We start from the raw sequence: 18,992 nt of genomic DNA on the forward strand, positions 1-18,992 counted from the left end.
CTTCTTTGCATTGTCCTTTATTGGGTTGGGCAAAGCATGAGAAGGCTGTACAAAAGCATAGTCTTGCCTGTCAGGAAGAGGAGCTTCTGTGGCAGCTGTCCCAGGTGGAACACAGGAGAAGGGAACAGCATAACCCATGACTCAGGGCCTGTTACACGGCCAAGCGACGGATTCTCCAACATTTCCGGCCAAGGGCTATCCTCTGTCTCAGGAGCACAACCACACTAACAAGATCACCTCTCTACAGCCTAAATAAAGTTTAGGGGAACCAAGAGCCTAAAACAGCTGCCTTGCTGGGTCGGGCGCTCTCTCAGCGGCTGGAGCTGTATCCTACAAGCTATTTCGAACCTTGCCGCGGCGGCAGGCAGGGAGCACCGAGCGCTGAGCTCCTGCAGCGGGGCAGCACCGCGCGGCTCCGAGCCTTCCTCCCCTCACGGCCGCGTCCCCTCAGCCTGCCCGCCGCCATCTTGCGGCCATCGGGGGCGGCTGGCCCGGGGCGGGTCGGGCGCCCTGCCGGCCGTGGGGAACACCCCCGGGGGCTCCGGAGACAGGAGATGCCGAGCAGGGACAATCCCGGGCAGACCCCGCTGGGGACAATGTCAGCGTCAGGGTCGCCACGGCGACCACCCCCCGACCCCGGGGCCCAGGAACCAGCCAATCAGAGTCGCTCTCCCTCCCGCCGCCCCGCCTCGGCTCCTCCCGGCCGCGTCCGTCTGTGTCCGCGCTGCTGATTGGCTCGGTGCCGCCCTGCCGGGCCGGGAGCGCGCGGGCCGCGGGTGCGCGCGCAGGCCTGTCCCCTCCGGGCACGCACGGTCCCTTATAGGCGCGCGAGCCCCGCAGCCGTGGACATGTCGGTGTCCCCCGTGAAGCGGCAGAAGATGGAGTCGGCGCTGGACCAGCTCAAGCACCACACCACAGTGGTGGCCGACACCGGGGATTTCAACGGTGAGAGGCGGCGCGAGGGGATCCTGTCACCGCATCTTCTCCCTAGCCCCTCTCCCGCCCCCCTTCACGGAGAGTGGGCGAGCCCGGCCGAAGGGGCGCGCGGTGGGGGGAGCGAACCACCCTGCGGCCGGAGGGGGGCGGGAGGGGGAAGGCACCCGGTGGTGGCGCCTTGGTCTCCGTCCCAGGACAGATCCCGCCCAGCCAGGACATTTTCCAGACTCTGTCGTGATTTTCTCCCAGTTTGCCCTCCAGTGTGCCCTGACCACCACGTCCAGCCCTGCGTGCTGTCACTAAGAAGTGCCAGACTAAAGCCAGGCTCTGCGGTGCTAATTAATTCGAGCTTTTTTCCAATGACCTGTCTAGATCTGGGACTTGTTTGGGGTTGTTTCCAAACTCAGGGCAAGGCAACCTGGTCCAGTGGAAAGTGTCGCTGCCCGTGGCAGGGAGCAGAACTGGACAATCTTTAAGGTCACTTCCAACCCAATCATTCCAGGATTCTGTAAAAATAATGCCAGACTGCTTTTATTTCCCTTATCTCCTGAGAAAGAGCCAGCACGCTCCTTTCCGAGAAAGGGAGTTGGCCTTCAATTAGAAAGCCACTTGTTCCCAAGCTGTCACTGCCTGGCCCTGCACAGACACAGAGCCTGCACGGAGCCAAGAATTCCCTTCCTGGTGTCTCTGGGTTGTGTAGAGCAGCCCTTGAATCCTGTCCTGTCCTCACCCAGGCCTGCAGTAATCCCTCCACTGCTTGCCTAATCCTGTTGCTGGAACAATAAACAATCCTAAATGGCCAGTGTCAAATGTCTTAAGAGTAGTAAACTTAAGGTGAAGAGAGCACAGGGGTGGCAACAGCTCAGACACACGACAAAAATGTGCCATTAGGGATGGCCGAGGGGGTGTTTGTGTGCAGGGAGCAGTAGGGATTGTAGAATATCCCACAAGGATCGTCGGGTCCAGCTCCTGGCCCTGCACAGGACATCCCTAAGTTGCTCTCTGGGCTGCTCTTATCACTTGGGGGTCATTCCTAGAGTCCAAACAAGGCAAGAGCCTTACCTGGCACGCTCCTGGCAGGTTAAAGACTGGTGGAGGTGAAGGTGGATGTTGCTGCTGGTGGTTCCCAGTGGTGTTTATAGATCAAAGTGTCAGTACAGAAGGGAGTTTCATTGATGTGCTGCTCTGCTTCAAGCAGTACTCATGTGAATTAAAGTTCTGAAGGACCTGTTTGTATGGAGTGGACCTCTCTCCAGGATCCTGATCATTGTCTGGCAGTGATCTGTGGAAAAACAAGGCTTATTTTCAGAACAGTTGCAGTCTCTCACTTGGGATTTCATCCCTGTGCAGAAATGCAAGGACAAGGGGCTGGTAATACATATTTTGTTATTTTTTGACATTTTAACTGCATTGTTGAAATGGCTGAGGGGTCTGCAGAGGCTCTGCCCTGTTTGCCCAGTCAGGTCCTGGTGCCAGGCTGTGCTTACAGCTGGACAATGTGTGTCACAGCCTGCTGGAGCAAACACCTGGCATCACCTAGAACAGGCATAGTCCAGGGCTTAGGATAAGACCAAGGGTCAAGTGTCTTCGTGGTAGTACAAGGAAATTACAAGAGCAGATACTGAGAAACTGCAGCTGTTAGGAAAAGGTTTAAAAAGCAGCAAGAAAAGTTGCTGGAGCCTCAAAGGTGAATTCATCTGTCCTGGCCCCATCAGTTGGACACAAACAAAACCCCAAATTCCTGACTCCTTGAAGGGAAGGACCCCTGTTCTTTACTCCCCTCTGTGATTCCTGGAGCTCAGCTATGCTGGGTGGGATGAAGTTTGGAAATCAGTACTCTTCTCTTCATCCATCATTTCTACTTTTTGGGCAATCTGTGTAATTTATAAACTTTAAGGTTTGCTGTATCTTGTGACTGCAGCCCAGTTGTTCTGTACTCTGCACAAACCAGCCTCCAGGCAGTGTTTAAACACCATGCAGCACTGATATTCTCTGTCATTAACAAGTTTTTACATTCTCACCTGGCTGAGCAAAATCCTCCTGAATCCTCAGGCTGGCTGGCTGTTTCAAACAGGCTGGTTTTCTTTCCTTAGCCATCGATGAGTACAAGCCCCTGGATGCCACCACAAACCCCTCCCTGATCCTCGCTGCAGCTCAGATGCCGGCATACCAGAAACTTGTGGATGATGCTGTTGCCTACGGGAAGAAGCTTGGTGGGTAAGTTGAGGGCTTTAATCTCAGCAGACCTATATTTAAAATGCCTTATTTATACACAGGCAACATACTGGGGTTTCCCCCTCGTGCACTTGAGGGTTTGTCTCCTGCCCCAAAAGGCCTCAACGCTTTAAGAATTCCTTACGCCCATTCCACATGTGCTTTTAAGAAGTGCATCCCCATTTCCCAGCTCACACCTGGCCCTCTTTGCTCAGGAATACTGCAGCATTATAGGAAAGAGTGTCCAAAGGCTAATCCTACTGCTAGAACAGAAATGCCTCATTTGAACTCTGGAATTCAATGTTAAACGGGCTGTGAAATTTGATCATCAAATCCATGGCAAAGTGTGAACTCACCTTTTTTTTTTTAACCCCCATAAATGTTTTTGCTCTTTGTCGTTTTCAGGTCAGAAGAGGAGCAGATCAAAAATGCTTCTGACAAACTTTTTGTATTATTTGGAGCTGAAATCCTGAAGAGGATACCTGGCCGTGTGTCCACAGAAGTAGATGCAAGGTTGGCTCTTTTCCCTCTGGGTTACCCTGGATATTGTACATACAAAAAGAGAGCCGATGTGAGCTGGAGAAAGATTTCTTGCCTAGAAGATCAGCAGGATTTATATTGTTAATATTTAAGAGCATGGATTTCCCTTGGTTTGACTAGAACTCTGTAACAAAAACAAATAGCACTGACCTTGGATTTTTGTAATCTTCCTGTTGCTTAAGCAAGGGAAACCTCACACTTCCAGTCTTAGTTTTGCTCATTCTCTTCTATGTGGCAATAGCTGCTCAATTTAGCAAGAGATCTGTTCAAACAGTTTATTTCAAGACTGGCACAGGATTTGGCTGTTAGCTTGCTCAGTGCCAATTTTTGCTAATGCTCAGCTTCTGAACTCATTATGAGAAACTTCCTTCTCGAGGGGCTGACAGTCCAAGAGGGATCTGAGGACACAAACCTGCTGCTGGCATGTAAATGCTGATAAAACAGGACAGTGTTTTTCCATGGGGCCCTGGGGAAAAATAATTTTTAAAAAATCAGTTTTAAACAGTGCTGCTCTTGCCTCAAAGGTTGTCCTTTGATAAGGAAGGAATGATTCAAAGGGCCAGGCGCCTCATCGACCTCTACAAGGAAGTAGGAGTTGGTAAAGATCGGATTCTCATCAAGCTCTCTTCAACGTGGGAAGGAATCCAGGCTGGCAGGTAAGGCTGTGTGTGCCTGGTGTGCTGATTCATGGCATGCTCCTGCCTGTCCACAGGCACTGACATTGCATTTTGCCCTTGAATAAACAGCAGTGCTGAAAGCACGGCATGAGGAAGTCTGTCACAAGGTGCTCTGCCACAGCTTGCCGTTGAAATAGGGAAAGTTTCTTCATACAAGGGCCAGGCCACAGTTTCCTGAAATACCCTGCTAAGTTCGCTGCATTTGGCTGGAGAAGCAGCATTAATAAAGCAGGACTTTGGCAGCACAAAACATTTGCTGTTAGCTGACAACTTTAAAGTTTACCAAGTGTGCCCCATTCCTAAATTAACTCAAGGAATTAGTAGTTTGAACTTAGCAGCTTGTTCCTGAATATGAATTCCATAGGTGAGCAAAGTGCGGTTCTAAGGCAGCCTGTGTCTGCAGGGTTCTGGAGGCTGAATATGGGATCCACTGCAACATGACCTTGCTGTTCTCCTTTGCTCAGGCTGTTGCCTGTGCTGAAGCTGGAGTTACTCTGATTTCCCCGTTCGTGGGACGGATCCTGGACTGGTACGTTGCAAATGGAGACAAGAAAACCTTTGAGCCTTCGGAGGATCCAGGTAAGCACAGATTTAAAACTGCTGAGGAAACAACAGCTGTTCATTGAAACGGTTCACTTGTAAAAATCCTTTTATGGCAAAATGCTGGGTTTGAGCATATTCTAAATAATCACTTATAATAAAGTTGCTGGTTTCTGCTTGTAGGAGTGAAGAGTGTCACCAAGATCTATAACTACTACAAAAAGTTTGGCTACAAAACCATCGTGATGGGTGCATCGTTTCGCAACACGGGCCAGATCAAAGCGCTAACGGGCTGTGACTATCTCACCATTTCACCCAAGCTCCTGGCAGAGCTCAGCAAAGAGCACGTCAAATTAACTCCCACACTCAGTGTCAAAGAGGGTGAGTCCACTCCTGGGGACTTGTTCATCCTTCTTTTCTTCTGCAATGTGGAGAGTCCGGGGTTCTGCTCAGTGCTGTAGTGCTTGCTGCCATCCTGCTTTAGGGACACATCCAGTTTCCTAAAGGAAATATTGTAGCTTCAGAAGGAAATATTGTAGTGTCATTACAATATCACTGCTAGAATTGCTGACACACTGAGCACTGATTAGATTCCAATGGGTTTGGAGTGTGCTTCCATACTCTGTACCTCTCCCCGTGGGACAGGGAGAGAAAAGGAAAGTTAATCTGCACATGCTCAGGATGAAATTTTACTTAATAGTAGCGAAGATGCCAGACTTGGTTTCATCTTAATCTCTACATATGCCAAGAGGTGTTCTCCCTCCCGAAATTAGAAATTAATCATACTCAAGACTGAGTGACTTGATCTGGTGACACTGTGCTATGATGGCTTGGAATCCTTGTTCCCATTGCAGTACTTCAAGACTAGGTTGGACAGGGCTTGGAGCAGTCTGGGATAGTGGAAGGTGTCCCTGCTTGTGGCCGGGGAATGGAACTGAATGGGCTTTAAGGTTCCTTTCCACCCAAATCATTCCAGGATTCTGTGATACTCTCCCTTTTCTGCAGCCTGATTAAAATGCTGCTTGACATCTCAGAAAGCAGCTCTGTGCACAGCTGTAGCCATGCGTTGCTGCCCACAGGCTGCTGCTGGCCTGGAAGCCTGCTATCAAGCGAGCTTTTGTTAGTTCTTGCCAAATAATCAAAGCCCTGATTGTTCAGAATATTTGCTTAGAATGTCTCACTGCTGCAGGGCGTTGCACAATTCCTTAGAATAGGCCCGGAAGTGCTGTGCCATTCAGCAGCAGGTACAAGATAATGACACACACAAACACTGCGTGTTAAGATAAACTAATTCGTTAGGCTACCTTTTTTCACTTTGTTCTGCTCCAGCCAGATCAGGAGCACTTTCAATCTCACATCCCAGATTGTGCTCCTGCAGCAAGTCATAGTGAAAGTATTTACAAATTTCCCAACACCTAGAAATGGTCAGAACTCAGGACAATTTTAGGAAGTCTAAATTTGATAAAAATCTGATCACCTGGTTTGTTTCTTTTTCTACTTCTCCTGCACAGCTCAGGCGTGCAATCTTGAGAAGATCCACCTGGATGAGAAGGCATTCCGCTGGCACCACAACGAAGACCAAATGGCTGTGGAAAAGCTCTCCGATGGGATCAGGAGATTTGCTGCAGATGCAATTAAACTGGAGAGGATGTTGAAGGTAGATGTTGTATAATGCTCCTCCCGTGTACTCCCTGGTGTGGCTGAGGATTAAACGAGTCTGGTCAGGTTTTTGGACAGGTTATGTAGGATAGGCCACCTAAATTCAGTGAACTTGGTAAGCTTCACTGCACGCCAGGGAAGGATTTGTGCCAGGTGTGGGCCACACCTGCAGTTGGAGGCCACAGCACTGGCAGCTCATCAGGATAACTGTCAAAGTGAGAATCTCTTAGCTCTGATTCTGAGATGTCAGCAGCAGGTACAATCTGACAGGTAATGAGCTGGAAAGAAATCATGTTTGTACTTGGAGGCACTAAGAAAGAGCAGGTTTGTTGTCAAAGTCTTCTGTCAGATTGTGGAGAGGCTTTCACGTGGGATTCATCAAATTGTGGTTTTGGGGGAGAAATAGTCAGTATACCTGATCTAGGCACTTGGTGACTGGCAACTCCTTGCAGCATTCCCAAACTCTTACTAAGCTGCTCTTTGTTTATTCTCTTTCTAGGAGCGAATGTTCAGCACTGAAAATGGAAAGTAAATAATAATAATAATAATAATAATAATAATAATAATAATAATCAGCATTTCCCTGAGTGCTCCAGGCTGAGGTCGATCACCTGAGGTTCAGTGGATGTACAAATGTCTTACCTGTACAAGTATCATGCTGTGTATGGATAGATTTCTGTATCATGCTTTTTTTTTTTTTTTATCAATTTGCAAAGGGACAAATGGAATTTCAAAATTTTGTGGCACCTTTGTCAATACATGCAAATTAAAACAGACTTGCCTTGTAACATGGTCAATTCACTGCTGCAGGAGACACTTGATAGGATTTTAATTTTTTGTATTAAATTCCTAATTAAGCCTACAGTCCTAACACATTTAAGAAAACAGTTTTTAATTTCAGGTTGTTTTTATTAAAGAGAAAACACAGGCTTCACAAGCCCCTCTTGGTGCAAAATCCACAAGTACTCCTGTGACACACATCTATATGTCAAAATATAATTGTCTTATTAGTTTATGAAGAGTTCAAGAACAAGAGAGAGACATCTTGTCTATGGAGAGACAAAAACAAGCAATGGAACAAAAAAGAAATGGCCCAAGTTGTGCCAGGGAAGGTTTACTTTGGATATAAGGGAACTTTTCTGCACTGAAAGGAACTGTCCACAGATGGGCACAGATGCCCAGGGTGGTGGCTGAGTCCCTATCCCTGGAGGGATTTAAAAGCCACGTGGATGTGGCACTTGGGCACAGGGGATAGTGGTGTCCTTGGCTGTGCTGGGGAAATGGCTGGACTTCATGGTCTCAGCAGTCCTTTCCAACCTCAGTGATTTATTCATGATTCTAAGAGATCCCTGCTTATATGTGGACACAATTTGCTGTTTATTGACAAAGCTGCCTGAACTTAGAAAAAGGGAGAAAAGGCAGCAGTGCAGCTCCAGTACTGACAGACATGTGCTCTGTCCAGACCAAGGGAGCCACTGATCCCTCAGCCCAGTGTGGCACAGTAGCTCTGTTGTCAGCACGTCCAGAACAACCTGGGAGCTGCTGTTACAGTCAAAGGGACAGCCTGTTGCAATCACACCTGGACAGCTGGTGTTGCACTCCCAGCCTGTCCTAGGAATAGTGCCAGTCTACCAGAGGGAGGTGAAGTCCCCAGGGGACTCATCCAGGGCCTCTGTCCTACAGCTGTTGGTGAAGTGGGAAGCAGACCAGGCAAAAAACATGCTGCCCTAAGGGAGATGACCTTTTTTCCTGTCAAAGTCAAGTCAGCACTAAAAGCTTGACCCTGCCTCTCCCAACAGCCATCAGACCATCCACTGCATGTCCCTTCTCAATTTAACCTATTTGGTGTTTTTCACTCTTACTAAACTGAGAATTCCATCAGAGTGTCCTAGAATGGTTTGGGTTGGAAGGGAACCTTGAAGACCATCTCATTCCATCCCCCTGCCATGGTCAGGAACACCTCCCAGCAGAGCACGTTGCTGTGCTGTAACACCACACACTGCAGTGAGCACCAAATGCCTTGCAGCAGGGCAGGGTGGGGATTCAGGCCCACAGAATTTGGGGACTTGCTGCTGTCAAACTGCTGGTCAGAGGCTTGGAGCCTCTGGAATAAATGTCCCTTCTTCCCCCTGAATGAAGCAAGAACCCTCATATGCCTGAAATCTGTCACCTCACATAGCTGAGACATGGCTGGGTCAGTAACACTGTGGAGCTCAAATGAAGCATTTCAAAAGTAGCTCAAGAGAGGACAAAATACTGCAGTGAGAGGGGATAAAGACGGAGGAAAAGGTGCCTGAATAAGAGTTAAGCCTTACTGCATTTACCTACAGACACCTCTCAAGAGCTGAGGGGGCAGGAGGGGAACACGTTATGCTTCAAACGTTCAGTCACAGGGTCCCTTACCTGCTGTGGTGGCAGCTGCTGTTTCCTCCTCAGCACTGGGGTTCCTTCTCTACAGCACAGGGGGATGTTGTGAGGTGTTTGACATCCGTGGCTAAGCCTCAAAGTCCACATCCTTCCTGAAATGGGGCAGAAAAACCAACCACCACATAAACCTTCAGCCTGTACAGCTCTTTAGTAAGTCACACAAAGTGCATTTATGCCTTAACTCTTCCTCAACTTCCCCTCTCTTCAGAGGGGGATTTAACTTAAAATTAGCCCTTGTATTTACTGGTTATGTCTATCCAATACAGCCATCACAGGCCAGTATGGATGACACCAAACCCAGACAGTTCCATTTGAAATTTTAAAGTAAATCAGGATGAAAGAGCCACTTGAATCTCTTCTGGTCCTTGTTTGGATGCACACAAGATGAATAAAGCAGAAGGTTCCATTTTTTAAAAAAATTTTTTAAGTTTTTTTTTTTTTTGGCAAGATTATGCTGTGGAAGCTCCACAAAAAGAATCTCAAATATTTTAATACACTAATGGAATGCTGGTTTGACCAACAACTATTAGCTGCACACAAGGCCAGAGTTCAAACATCTTGTCAGGATCCCCAAAAGCATGAAAATTGAGATCATGCCCACAGGCAGGTCTTGGGGCTCTGTTTTTGAGTTAAGCAGTTTCCTAACTGCTGCACCAGCACCCCTGTTCCCAGCTTGGGTGTAAACCTGCCAGGAAAGGCTCCCATACCTTAGGGGTGGTGGGCTGTCCTCCTGATGATGAAGAAATCCTTTTTGGGGTGCAAAACACCAGTGTTCCTTTACAGCTGTCAGCCAACACCTGAGAAAACTCCTTATCCCTTTGAACTCATCCTGCTTCACATGGTTCAGAGGCACTGTGATGCTTCTAGCAGGTACTTCCATTTCTACCTGTAAGAAAATCAGAGGAAAATAGATTATGATCCCAGCTATTATGATCAGAGAAGACGTAACACTGTGATTCCCAAATAAGCAAAACAATAAAACCCTTAACAAATAAATGCCCACTCATTGTTACAAAACAACAAAAACCAGATGGATGTTACCAGGAGCAGATTTCCAAGGAAACAAGCCTGGCTGGTAACATTCCTAGGACCAAAGCATCAAGTACTGCACAGCACAACGCCTAACAATCAGGGGTTTTGTGGGTTGAAAATCTCCCAAATTTGAAGGTTTTCAATTCTTTGAGAAGCAGTTTCTGCCTTGGTGACAAAAACCCCTCAGAATAAACACCACTGCTTGGATGCCTGGGATAGGATAGCTCCCAGGGCTCCTCAGCTGGACCAGGCACAAGGTACAGAAGGTACAAATTGAGGTATTCAGATTCTCCCCATGGGAAGTTTAAAATACAAGGATTATCCAAAAATGCCACTTCATTTTTTTAGTCTATGTAAATACCTTTTAGATAAAAGATAAGAAAATAACAAATAAACTATCAAGTTTCACATTTGTAGAACAAAATTAACACAGAAAATAAACACAAGAAAACTTTCCTGAACATACCTGGATGACATTCAACAACTTTGTGTTTTCTGTCTTCATTTGACCTTCTTTTCCCACAGTTTTTGAACAATTTTTCCAATCCTTGGCAGCAATTGGTCATACTGTATAAGAACTTAGGAGCCATCAACACTAATGGCCTCGAGTTGTGCCAGGGCAAGTTTAGGTTGGATATCAGGGAAAATTTCTTCATGGAAAGTGATGTCAAGTGCTGGCACAGGCTGCCCAGGACAGTGGTGGTCACCATCCCCAGAAGTGTTCAGAAAGCACGTGGATGTGACACCTGAGGGTGAGTGGTGAACATGGTGGTGCTGCTGCACATGATTCCCTGACTCAGATGGCTCCCAGTCTGCCAGCACGACTTGTGAAGGTGACACCATCCAGCTCACCATCCAGCCCACCTCACAAAGCTGTCAGCCCTGCACACATCACCTCTCCAGCCACTTGCTGCTGGACCACACAACTCTCCCCCCAGTTTTTTCAAAAGCAATTTCATTGCTGAGGAGATAAAAGTGGATGTGTGATGGGGAAAGAGTGAAAATACACACCGGAACTTGTTTCTGCTCTCATACAGGAGGAAAAAGGGAGCACCATCAAGTCCCCAGGCAGTGTGCTTTGTCCACCTGTTTGCTTCCCAATGGAAGCACAAGCAGAGCAATTCCAGCAGGTCCTGGATGCCACAAAATAAGGAAAAATTGTAAAACGGGACTGATCAAAGCCTGTAGGGGTCTGAACACTGCTTGCTCACCTGGCAGCAGATGAACAAGCCTGGACAGAACCTCATTTAAAGAATGAAAACAGAACACAGAGTAGACACCAATATTCTATTTTTACAGGTAAGCAGTGAAGTTGCAGCAATTTTGGCAAAATCCCACAGAAATACAGTCCCTAAGGAAATAATCTCCCACTTCACAAACAAGATGTGGCTTTCCAGACTGAAAGTATTCCCAGATGGTGTCAACATCAAATCCCTATGACAGCTTGCCAGGAATGAAGATCTAAATTATCAAAGCTAATTGATAATTTAATTTCTATCAAAGCCTAATTTTCATCTCAAATTGTGGTTTTAATTTCCATCAATGCCAAAGATCTGTAAGCTGGGCTCCAGAATGTAACACAAGAAGACCCAGCAAATCCCACAGCAGTTTGTCTTTTAAAATCACACTGAATTCTTGAGACAGAGCTAAAAAATTGGATTTCCACAAAAAAAAAGAAATTTCCCTGCTTGATGACTTGTTAGAACCAAAATATTGTAATATCCTGGTAAGAAAACAAAAATGCAACCACAAAGGTCCTTTCCTTCATGGCACTGTAGAAATATTGCCCACGATTCCAAGAGGGAAGGAAAATCAATTACCTGAAAATTAATTTATCTACTTTCCAATATATTTGGTATGTTTGAGCCTGGAACAATCAAAAAAAAAAAAACCTCAGTCTGATGATTCCTTTGCATGCTCATCTTCAAGCCACACCTGAAGCTCAGAAGGAAGAAGCCTAAACTCCACCCTACAGCTGGTTCCTCAGATGGGACACCCATCAGCCACCTGCATTTATTTTTCCGTGCCTTAGTCCACAAAATTCCAGCAAGAGACAGCAGCAATGTACTTCCAGAAAGGAGTATTTCCAAGAGAACAAAACCCACAACATAAGCAGCACAAAGGAGAACAAATAACCAATTGTAGGACAGTGTAAAAAAAAAAAAAAAAAAAAGCTGAGCAAACTTTTTTAACACAATTCCAACAATGTGAACAGGAAGTAAACAAGGGCACACTGTGCATCAGTACAATCCCAACACAGGGCAAGGACTTCAGCTTCAGCAATTTGTATTCACAGCACCAGATTTTTGGGGGGTTTTGAGAAGGCAGTTCCCCACATCTGTAAATTGAGGGCCTAGAGAAGTAGTGAGGAAATGGAGCAGCAAAAATGTCAGGGGTGTCCCAGCTGCTTCTGACAACTTTCATCATTCCATCCACACAGAACCTGACACTGCCACTTCATTGCCACAGTCACTTCAGAGTCCAGGACAGGGGTTCAGAGGGATGTTTCATCCAGGTCACAGCCATGGAAAACCTCAGCCTGCTGGCTCTTCATCCATCCTCTTTGCAAGCAGACCTTCTCCTTCATTTCCTGCTGAAGGAAACACACCCAGCCATTACAGGACAGATTAGTCCACAGGCAGAACAGGACTAGTAATACACACTCACCTGAATAAAAGAAGGGGTTTGTGATTATTCATGTGTGCTCTTCTATCTGTCAAGATGACACTCAAACAACTCAAACAAGCCAAGCCATTTTCCAAAGAAATTAAATCCATTCACTGCTAGAATCCTAAATCAGAGCTGACTTAATGCCAAGATGCAAAAGCTCAAGAAACAAGAGATGTTTCTCTGAGCAGAAATGTTTAGTGAATTCTATTTAGCATTTTAGTTTGCCAGTTCCACTACAGCTGTGCATTTCCTCACATGTTTTCATCTCCTTTTTTTAAATAACCAAATGCTCTTTGCCAAAAGACACAACTGCCTGGATAGCTTGATCAAACAGAAGTGACACACATTTCAGCAGAAAACCAAGGGGAAAAACCCCTTTTGAGGGACAATATTCCTGAAACCAAAAGATGCTCACCACTGGCTGTTGCCAGCTCTTAAGCCCCATCTTGCCTCACCTGACATTGCAAAGAATGAGAAGGTTCTGGACAGCAGGAAGGGTGGAATTCTCATTCTGTCCTGTCACTAGGTGCCTGTCCAGCACCACATGGACAGCATCCGGCCTGCTGGCTGAACACAGGAGGAAAAACACAGGGATTGTGTTAGAGGACACAAGTTCAGTGCCAGAATCTGATAAAACCAACACAATATGTAACTATTTTGCGCAGACAGATTTGCTGTGGACTGATCTATAACCCCAGCAGACAGAGGCAGATTCAAGCCCCTAATCCTGAAACAATTTCCATAGGAAATACTTCTGTGAAAGGACAGCACTGAGTCCTTGATTTGATTAACACCAGGTAGCTAAAGCACACATATCAGGAGATTTCCATAATAAAAAATTCTAAGTATGTCTTTGAAAGTTGCAATTATCTCACAATACAATATAAACTCTCCTTATGCCAGACATGAGCTGCAATCACCATGCTACAAAAATTAAATACTCATTTTCTGGGAATTACAACATCCCAACATGCTCATATCTACCAGCAACTGCTCAGCACCCTGAACAGAATTTTTAAGTTACCTCATTCTAGATAGAATCCCAGATTGGTCTGAGTTGGAAGGACCTTAAAGCTCATCCAGTCCCACCCCCCTGCCATGGGTAGGGACACCTCCACTAGCCCAGGTTGCTCCAAGCCCTGTCCAACCAGGCCTTGAAAACAACCAGTGATGTACTACTAAGTGAGGGAATGGGAATGCCAGATGAGAGATCCTGCCAGAGTCCTGCTCAGCTCAGTAAAACCAGAAACAAGCATTTCCCAAAGGAGACACAAAGTGACAATCCTGGACACCAGACATAACCCACCACTGAATGTAGCTCCAGAATCCTTCACAAAATCCTCCACAATAATGGACAAACTGGCAAAATTCGGCTGCCTCACCAGCTCGTACACAGAGGGCTGAAATAGATCAAAAGGAAACGAGGCTGGCTGGCTTTTTACAGCAAAAGCCAAGCAAAACCAGCACACACCTCCCTGAAATTTATAATTCTGTTCCCTCTGTTATTCTCCCACCCAAATAACTTGTGGTCAGCTTTGACAGATTTTGTGCAAGGATCAAAATGGAAACTCTTAAGTGAAGAAAAAAAAAAAAAAGAGAAAAAAAAAGGGGAAAAAAAGAACACCAAGCTATTTCTGCAGGTGTGATTAACATCAGGAAGGCACAGACCTGCCTGTCTGTGGGACACAGATATTTGGACACAGATGCTGTGCCACCTGCAGAGTCCAAAAACAGTAATCCACCTTGGAATTAATATGGGAAACAGCTTAAAGACAGAAGATTTAAGAGCCTTTATAGGTTTTATGTGCAAAAGGAAGAAATCTGATTTTATGGTTTCCACAGCAACTATAGCTAGGCCACAACATGATTTACAATATTTCATCATGGACCATTACAATCCATATAGAGCCATAAATAATCCTTAACTCAAATTACACATGAAAACATTAACAGCTTTTTTGAGTCACAAAAACTTAATTTCTTAACTTTCCATGTAAATTTTCCATGGTAGAAGTTGTACAAGAGAGAGTTGCATCACTCTGACATGACAAAATGGGCTGAGAGGTCAGAGAAATGACTGCACATAAAATATCAGCAGTAACTGACTGCTTTAATTGCAAGCCAGTTTGTACAAACAGCCTTTTTTCCTAAAACTCCTTCTATCTTTCAAAAAGAAACAGCACCTTGAGAAATATAATTTAGCCCCAGCATTCACGAAACAAAAAACAAAACCACAAAACCCAAACCAAAACATAACAAAAAACAAACAAACAAAAACAACAAAAAAAAAACACCACCAAAAAAACAAAATAAAAAACACAAAAAAAAAATTTAACTCCTCAACAATGAATACAAAGAGCTGCAGCAGGAAATTTCCAGCTTTTTTTTGCTTCAGTTTAAAGTTTACTGAACAATCAGAGGGAAGGCATTCCCCACATGCCAAGTAGGATAATCCCTTCATGCACTCAGTGCTGGGCCACTTGTCAAAGACAACTCTGCACACCTTGCACAAACCAAGGGTACCAAACTGAAAATTTGTATTTATAGGAATTTCCAGGGTAAGACCAAAACCACCAGAAATAACACAGCAAAAAAAAAACCCCAAACAGGAAAAATCAGGTAGAAGCCCAACTTACCCCAGTCAGGCTGTATCCCTGGAAAACCCAGGATTTATCCTCATTGGTGGCACAACACAAAGCTGCCACTCCCTGTCCCACGGCACAGATGGGCTCTAGGAAAGAATTAAAGCATCACACTTGTGAGCATCTCCAAACAGTCAAAACACAGGTGAGTGGTGAGACTGATGCTGCCCTCCTGCAGTGAAGTTATACTGCACTGATAATATTCTTTTAGGTTGTGGGGGCTCTCCTGAACACTGCAGTAGCAATTTTGGGCTATAATAAGAATTAGTATGATTATTTTATTATTATTACAGTAAGAGGAAGAATAAGAATTGCAGCTTTTAACTCCAAGCCCAGAGACAGAACCAAAGCGGAAATACAAATGCTCAAATGTGGAGCATACTCCAAGTCCTGATTAACTGCAGCCTTAATGATGATCCTGGTACATTCCACACTTGGTTCTGATCCTTGAATCCTGCTGATTTGGACAGAGCCATTTCTGTATCGCTGTAAGGCAGCAAATTCTTCTTCTGAGACAAGCTATGAAAAGCTACTAGCATTACTTTTTAAGATACTTTAAGATCCCTTTTTCCAAAATACTTTAAGACCTCTTTTTCCTTTTCAAGGCTCCCTTTTTCCTTTTCAAGGCTCCCTTTTTCCTTTTTAACATACTTCAGGATACTTTTTTTCCCATTTAACACTCCCTTTTTCCTTTTTAAGACATTTTAGGATAATTTTTTTTCATCTAAAAGTCCCTTTCCTTTTTTTAAGGCCCATTAAGACACTTGTTTCCCACCTTGAAGACACATCTTTCCTTCCCAGTTCTAAACGCTCTTTAGCCATGCAAACACTTTTAAAGCCACTGGAAGGCAGCAGCCCTGCAGGAGCAGCACAGGAGGCCTGTTTCTTTCACCCAACCCCCCGAAGATGTTCACCTACTGCTCTCAGTGCTGAAGTGCTGCAGGATCTTGGCCAGGTACCCGCTGTTGGCCAGGTCAGTCACAGCCCCGGGGCAGTTTGGGATCAGCAGGGCGTGGTACCGAGCCCCTGGTCGGGAGGAAAGGAGGAACTGATTGGAGGACAGGAGGAAAAAACAAAAAGCCTGACCATAAATCCACTGCACATTTCAAAAAAATAGGACAAACCCACACAAATCAGGTAAAAATTACTTAAAGAAACTAACAGAGCTATACAATATAGAGAAATAAGTTCTTCTTAGGACAAGGAACACACATTTTTAATGAACCCTGATTACCCAGGCAAAACTTACAACTGCTGGCATCTACTTCAGCACAGTATTTATTTTTAACAAGTAACAATGTAGTGTATGCTTTCATACAACAGATATTATATGTATGTATTGCATATATATTAAAAGAGAATGACCACTCCAAGATAAACAAGAAAACAGCAAAGCAGTTGCCAGGACTTCCTCTTAAATAAAAAGTAAACTAACCAAACTGCAGCTGCCATGGTTTTCTCTTAAAACACAACTTTCCTGCCTTCTGTGTGTCATTCTTCCCTAAAATCCTGGCCTAAAGCAGCCCCTGTTTCCCTGACAGTGGAGACAACAGTGGTGACACCCTTACCATCAATGGACTCCAGCTTGGCAGGGTTGGCGTAGGATTTCATGCGGAAGTCCTGGATCCAGCGCGTGTTCCCCTCATTCACATCCACAAAATCAATGGGCTTCCCCTGGGGATGACACAGTTCACACACCGTGGTCACAATCACTGCACAAGCATCCATGACACTTCCTGAAGGACAGCCATGTGGGATTCTGGGATGCTTCAGCTCTCAAAAATCTGAAGTTTTCCACTTTTCCCACTGAATTAGTTCTAATGGTTTTCCCTTCGCTCTTTGTGGGAACACATCCTGGACAGAAAAGTCCAAATCCATGTTATAGAAAGCCTGCAGTCACCTCAGTATTAAAAAAAGCAGAGTTAAACAGGTCCCTTAATGTCTAAGGCCAATAAAACAATTCTCAATAAACTTTCAGTACAACGATCTCATGTCAGTCGAGGTATCAGTTGGTTTCAGGCTGAAATCACAATATTTGCCCATTTTACTCACCCCAGGAGTCGCCACTTGCAGGTTAAAGGCAGAGCTGGCCAGAGTAAAGCAGTGAAGGAAAGACTGGGCTGAGACACCTGGAAAACAGATTCCAACACCTTAGGGAAGCAACAGTGATAGCTTAATCCAGGCCACAGTTCATCTAGCAAAGTACACGAGCTTGGGTGTTTGCTCATTTTAAAAGCTCTAGATAATTCCTGAGGAATTTTTGTTATGATTTAATGATTTTAAGACATCAGAAATGTACAGCCTTCATTACAGGCGAGCTCTGTACTGGGGAATAGAATCCCAGAGTGACTCCGGTTGAAAAGGACCTTAAATCACATCTCGTACCAAGCCCTGGCCGTGGGGAAGAGGACACCTTCTACTATCCCAGGCTGGTCCAAGCCCTCTCCAGCCTGGCCTTGGACACTCCCAGGGATGGGGCAGCCACAGCTTCTCCGGGCAACCCGTACCAGGGCCTCCCCACCCTCACAGGGAATCGTTCCCCCCTCACATCCAGCCTGAGCCGACGCTCCTTCCCCTCAAAGCCAGTAAAGCCAGAGGCACAGGAGCCAACCCGCACAGCTGCACACGGAGGCAACACCTGCAGTGCAGATGCGCACAGATGGAGAACCAGCCCAGCTGTGCCCGCTGTGTGCACACAGCTGCGCAGGGAGGGCACACGTGTGGCAGCACACCTCGGCTGCACTGTGACACACACGGGGACACGCCGCCACAGCCACACCGGGGACACCCCCGCCCCGCCCCGCCCCGCCGCCGCACTGGGAAGGGACGGGGGGCGCGGGACACCCGGAGAGGCCGGAGCGGTGGCTCCCCGCGAACCGGGGGAGCCCCTCCGGGAGCGTCTCACCCGCGGCGGCGGCGCTGGCGACGATGAGGCAGGAGGGCTTGGCCAGGCGGTCCGACATGGCGGGGCGGCGGCGCGCGGAGCCTGAGGGGAGGGGAGGGGCGCGCGGCGGGGGCGGGGCCTCGTGCTGCCTCGCGTGCGCAGCGCGAGCGGCGCTGAGGCGGGGGAGAAATGCACGCGAAATCCTGAGGGGGGCGGAAAAGCGCGGGAAGTGCTGAGGGGGAGAAAAAGCGCGGGAAGCTCTGAGGGGAGCGGAAAAGCGCGGGAAGCTCTGAGGGGGCGGCGGCCTTTAAAAGCCATCCGGTGTCCCGAGAATCGCATAGTTTCACGTCTCATCAACGACTGTCGTTTTTTCCTCGTGTCCCCACTTTTGTAAACCTCAGTGTTCAGTTTCTGGGTTTGCATCTTTCATGCCGGTGTGAATTGAGTAGGTTTATCCCTTGCTCTTTGCTGGTGTGTTACGGCGGTGTTACGGCCGTTTTAAAATTACAGATATTAAATAAAGACAGTACAATTATGTTATTGGTTTTATTAGTTTATTTGGAAGGGCTTCATTTCTAGCCTGGTTTCCTAGCAGAAATGTAGCCTGTGCCATCTTGTCCATCTCTTCAATCATCTGTCCATCTCCTTTTCTCTCCAGAACTATGTTCCAAACCCACAGGCTGGTCAATCTGGATGCTCCTCTCTCTTTGCTCCAGCTTAGGCACCAGAAAAATATTTTTAAAAGGAGAAAAAGCATTTCTTCCACTATTC

The 18,992-nt window shown here is 46.3% G+C and overlaps 2 protein-coding genes across 3 annotated transcripts; one reads left to right on the forward strand and one right to left on the reverse strand.

The window, feature by feature from the left end:
* Nucleotides 1–754: 754 nt before the first annotated feature.
* On the forward strand, nucleotides 755–7,354 carry TALDO1 (transaldolase 1). The gene is made up of 8 exons (XM_085063394.1): nucleotides 755–945; nucleotides 3,030–3,153; nucleotides 3,556–3,663; nucleotides 4,215–4,346; nucleotides 4,771–4,946; nucleotides 5,091–5,288; nucleotides 6,419–6,564; nucleotides 7,066–7,354. The coding sequence occupies exons 1-8, from the start codon at nucleotides 849–851 to the stop codon at nucleotides 7,096–7,098; spliced, it is 1,014 nt and encodes a 337-aa protein (XP_084919520.1). The 5' UTR covers nucleotides 755–848; the 3' UTR covers nucleotides 7,099–7,354.
* Nucleotides 7,355–11,298: 3,944 nt separating this feature from the next.
* GATD1 (glutamine amidotransferase class 1 domain containing 1) lies at nucleotides 11,299–18,335 on the reverse strand. 2 transcript variants are annotated; one of them, XM_085063413.1, is made up of 8 exons: nucleotides 18,243–18,335; nucleotides 17,390–17,466; nucleotides 16,906–17,011; nucleotides 16,256–16,363; nucleotides 15,332–15,426; nucleotides 14,002–14,095; nucleotides 13,151–13,262; nucleotides 11,299–12,615 (listed from the first exon to the last, which is right to left on the reverse strand). In XM_085063413.1, exons 1-8 carry the CDS (start codon nucleotides 18,298–18,300, stop codon nucleotides 12,609–12,611), a joined length of 657 nt encoding a protein of 218 aa, XP_084919539.1. In that variant the 5' UTR covers nucleotides 18,301–18,335; the 3' UTR covers nucleotides 11,299–12,608. The 2 variants fall into 2 exon arrangements, with proteins under 2 accessions (XP_084919539.1, XP_084919538.1); XM_085063412.1 differs by having other exon boundaries at nucleotides 11,299–12,618.
* Nucleotides 18,336–18,992: the final 657 nt, after the last annotated feature.

The sequence above is a fragment of the Lichenostomus cassidix genome, chromosome 5, assembly GCF_008360975.1.
Source record: "Lichenostomus cassidix isolate B80296 chromosome 5, HeHo_3.0, whole genome shotgun sequence".
NCBI lineage: Eukaryota > Metazoa > Chordata > Aves > Passeriformes > Meliphagidae > Lichenostomus > Lichenostomus cassidix.